This window comes from Myotis brandtii, unplaced genomic scaffold (assembly GCF_000412655.1).
Source record: "Myotis brandtii unplaced genomic scaffold, ASM41265v1 scaffold603, whole genome shotgun sequence".
NCBI lineage: Eukaryota > Metazoa > Chordata > Mammalia > Chiroptera > Vespertilionidae > Myotis > Myotis brandtii.
The window spans coordinates 378895-383110 of NW_005370284.1; the positions used below are offsets into that span (position 1 = coordinate 378895).

The window sequence follows — 4216 nt, forward strand, 5'->3', positions numbered from 1 at the left end:
CCTGCCTGCCTGATCACCCCTAACCACTCACCTGCCTGCCTGATGGCCCCTAACCACGTGCCTGCCTGCCTGATCGCCCCTAACCGTCTCTGCCTCAGCCCCCGCCTCAGGCTTCATCCAGAAGGATGTCTGGAATGAGGTCCGGAAGGTCGTTCGGCTGTCCAGTCTAATTAGCATATCGCCTGATCGCCCCTAACCATCCCTGCCTTGACCCCTGCAGCCGAGGCTTCATCCAGAAGGATGTCTGGAAGGTCGTTTGATTGTCCGGCCTAATTAGCATATTATGATTTTATTATGATAGATTGTTCCTTCAAATCCCACCACCTCCTTTTTTATTAAAAAAAATAAGTTTACTAAACGTTTACTTAACACAGTAAGGTCCTCTGCTGGGGCCAGCTGGCAGGAATTGTGAACACATGTTAGCAATAGATGGATTGTGCAATATTTGAGAACACTGGTGACTTCCCACATGCTGACCAAGAGAAAAAAGTATTTAACGGTCAGCAGATGGGTTTCTGCATTAAAAGTAACCTTTTCACCTGGCAGGGTGCGGCTCAGTGGTTGAGCAGCTGCCTGGCCCCGCCCCCACGGCGTGCACATGGGGCCCCGGAAACCCCAGCAGAAGTCGCTTGAAGCGGCCGCGGGCCCTGCCCCCGCTGCACTGCCCCTGCTGTGCGCACCACCATCTTGTGACAGCATTATGGCATGAGGGTCAATTTGCATATTATATAGGATTGCGTTTAATGCCAGCATTGTATAAGGAGAGAAGAGAAGTCTGCCATGTCACAGACTTGCTACTAAAATAACCATTTTAACAAACTCACCAGTTCCTTTGCTCACGGTTTTCTAGTGCAAAGAAAGTTTATCTTATAAAGGTAGGGAAGCCTGCTTTAAATATACTTTTATACAATGTTTGTGCCAGATCTAATCTCGCCCGCATTTCCTTTCCAGCTGGCGGGTGAGCTGTTTTGCGGTGAGCTGTGTTGAAAGGTGTGCCACCTGGGCTTGGCCTTGGGGTGTGACTCGGGCGGAGCTGGGAACAGGCGTCCACGGGAAGTGAACAGGCCACAGGGCCACCCATGTGGGTGAGGTGGTTTGGGAGTCACCTGAGGCCACAGCCCCCACCTCTCCTTGAAATCCAATGAAAAGACAGTTTATAAAATGCCTGAAATTATTATGTACTAGTGGCCCTGTGCACGGATTCGTGTACATTGATAGGAAATTAATTAGAAGAAATATTTTAATATCACTATTTGCCCTTTCTCCCTCAGCGCCTGGGAGTCAGGCAGTGGCCCCATCCCCCACCTTGGCCTGGCACCACCTGCTCACCTGCTCCACAGTGCCCCCCCCACCCCCACCCTTGGCCTGGCGCCACCCGCTCATCTGCTCCACCGTCCTGCCATGGTCTGATTCTTGTCAGGGCCCATTGGGGCCCAGCAGCACCTCCACTGCCGCATTGCCAATGCCCGCTATGTTCTGCGCGGCCCCCTGGTGGTCAGCGCATGTCACAGTGAACAGTCGAACTCCCAGTCAAATGACTGCCTGAGGGGTCAATTTGCATAGTAGGCTTTTATTATATACTAGAGGCCTGGTGCACAAAACCCCGCCACGGTCTGGCTCTTGTCCGGGCCCATTGGGGCCCAGCAGTACCTCCACTGTCTTGTTGCCGACACCTGCCATGTTCCACATGGCCCCTTGGTGGTCAGCGCACATCATAGCGAGTGGTCGAACCTCACCTGGCAGGGTGTGGCTCAGTGGTTGAGCGGCCACCAGGCGTCACCCCCATGGCATGCACGCGGGGCCCCGGAAACTCCAGCAGAAGTCGCGTGAAGCAGCCTTTGGCCCCGCCCCCGCTGCCCCACCCCCGCTGTGCGCACCGCCATCTTGTGACAGCATTATGGCTTGAGGGTCAATTTGCATATTACCTCTTTATTATATAGGATGATTGCGTTTGATTTTACTCATGATTTTGTAAAGAAAGTTTATCTTATAAAGATAGGGAAACCTGCTTTAAATATACTTTTATACAATGTTTGTGCCAGATCTAATCTCGCCCGCATTTCCTTTCCAGCTGGCGGGTGAGCTGTTTTGCGGTGAGCTGTGTTGAAAGGTGTGCCACCTGGGCTTGGCCTTGGGGTGTGACTCGGGCGGAGCTGGGAACAGGCGTCCACGGGAAGTGAACAGGCCACAGGGCCACCCATGTGGGTGAGGTGGTTTGGGAGTCACCTGAGGCCACAGCCCCCACCTCTCCTTGAAATCCAATGAAAAGACAGTTTATAAAATGCCTGAAATTATTATGTACTAGTGGCCCCGTGCATGGATTCATGCACATTGAAAGGAAAATAATTAGAAGAAATATTTTAATATCACTATTTGCCCTTTCTCCCTCAGCGCCTGGGAGTCAGGCAGTGGCCCCATCCCCCACCTTGGCCTGGCACCACCTGCTCACCTGCTCCACCACCCCGCCACGGTCTGGCTCTTGTCCGGGCCCATTGGGGCCCAGCAGTACCTCCACTGTCTTGTTGCCGACACCTGCCATGTTCCACATGGCCCCTTGGTGGTCAGCGCACATCATAGCGAGTGGTCGAACTCCCAGTTGAACTCCCAAGCGAATGACCACCTGAGGGGTCAATTTGCATATTAGGCTTTTATTATATAGGATGGTGGGACGGATCTTCATTTTGAAATCAAGTTTGTCCTTTTGTAATGAGGTTTGTTTTTTTGTTATTTTATTTTAAAAGGAAATGATATCTGCTAAAATGTTACCCATTTGGAAAATATAGAAAATATGCCACAGATATCATCTATATAAACACCAGCAAGAGGGATTGATTCAACATCTTTTCCTATTCCATGTCATTTAGGAGAAGCAAACAATAAAACCATTACCAGTTTTGAATTGATAAAAGCATCATGTGACAAAATAAGCAAACATATCCAGGCAGCTTAGATCATTAGGGACTCTTCACGCGCTGTCTTTAAGAACGCATCGATTTTGCCTGTGCACGTGCCAAAGAGTACTTCTTACTCCTTAGAGCACTGGTTCTCAACCTTGGCTGCACATTAGAATCACCTGGGAATCTTGTTAAAACCCTGATTTCTGGGCCTCATCCTCCGGAAATTCTGTTTCTTTGTGATGGGGTGGGGCCACAACATTAGTAACAAAGATACAGAATTTCTGGAGGATGAGGCCCAGAAATCAGGATTTTAAAAAGATTCCCAGGTGATTCTAATGTGCAGCCAAGGCGGATCTTCATTTTGAAATCAAGTTTGTCCTTCTGTAATGAGGGTTTTTGTTTTGTTATATTATTTTAAAAGGAAATGATATCTGCTAAAATGTTACCCATTTGAAAAATATAGACAATATGCCATGGATATCATCTATTTATATACCAGCAAGAGGGACTCATTCAACATCTTTTCCTATTCTATGTCATTTAGGAGAAGGGAACAATAAAACCATTACCAGTTTTGAATTGGTAAAATCATCATGTGACAAAATAAGCAAACATATCCAGGCAGCTTAGATCATTAGGGACTCTATGCGCTGTCTTTAAGAACGCATCAATTTTGCCTGCACACGTGCCAAAGAGTACTTCTTACTCCTTAGCAGTGGTTCTCAACCTTCCTAATGCCGCGACAAGCGAATGACCACCTGAGGGGTCAATTTGCATATTAGGCTTTTATTATATAGGATGGTGGGACGGATCTTCATTTTGAAATCAAGTTTGTCCTTTTGTAATGAGGTTTGTTTTTTTGTTATTTTATTTTAAAAGGAAATGATATCTGCTAAAATGTTACCCATTTGGAAAATATAGAAAATATGCCACAGATATCATCTATATAAACACCAGCAAGAGGGATTGATTCAACATCTTTTCCTATTCCATGTCATTTAGGAGAAGCAAACAATAAAACCATTACCAGTTTTGAATTGATAAAAGCATCATGTGACAAAATAAGCAAACATATCCAGGCAGCTTAGATCATTAGGGACTCTTCACGCGCTGTCTTTAAGAACGCATCGATTTTGCCTGTGCACGTGCCAAAGAGTACTTCTTACTCCTTAGAGCACTGGTTCTCAACCTTGGCTGCACATTAGAAAAGAAATGGGATGAAAGAGAGAGAAAAAAGAGCAGCAAGGAAAACCTATGGTTGGTGGGAGTGTGAGGAGGAGGCTTGGAGGGCAGGGCCTGTAGGGAGGGGCCTGTAGGGT

General features: G+C 47.4%; 1 protein-coding gene across 1 annotated transcript in view; it reads right to left on the bottom strand.

The window, feature by feature from the left end:
* Nucleotides 1-2548, bottom strand: part of ARSJ (arylsulfatase family, member J) — a 22752-nt gene extending 20204 nt beyond the window's left edge. The window contains exons 1-2 of the mRNA XM_014550537.1: nt 2450-2548; nt 1796-1883 (exon numbers count right to left, since the gene is read on the bottom strand). Of these exons, the coding sequence (XP_014406023.1) occupies nt 1796-1883; nt 2450-2548 (187 nt within the window). The remainder of the gene's footprint in view (nt 1-1795; nt 1884-2449) is intronic.
* Nucleotides 2549-4216: the final 1668 nt, after the last annotated feature.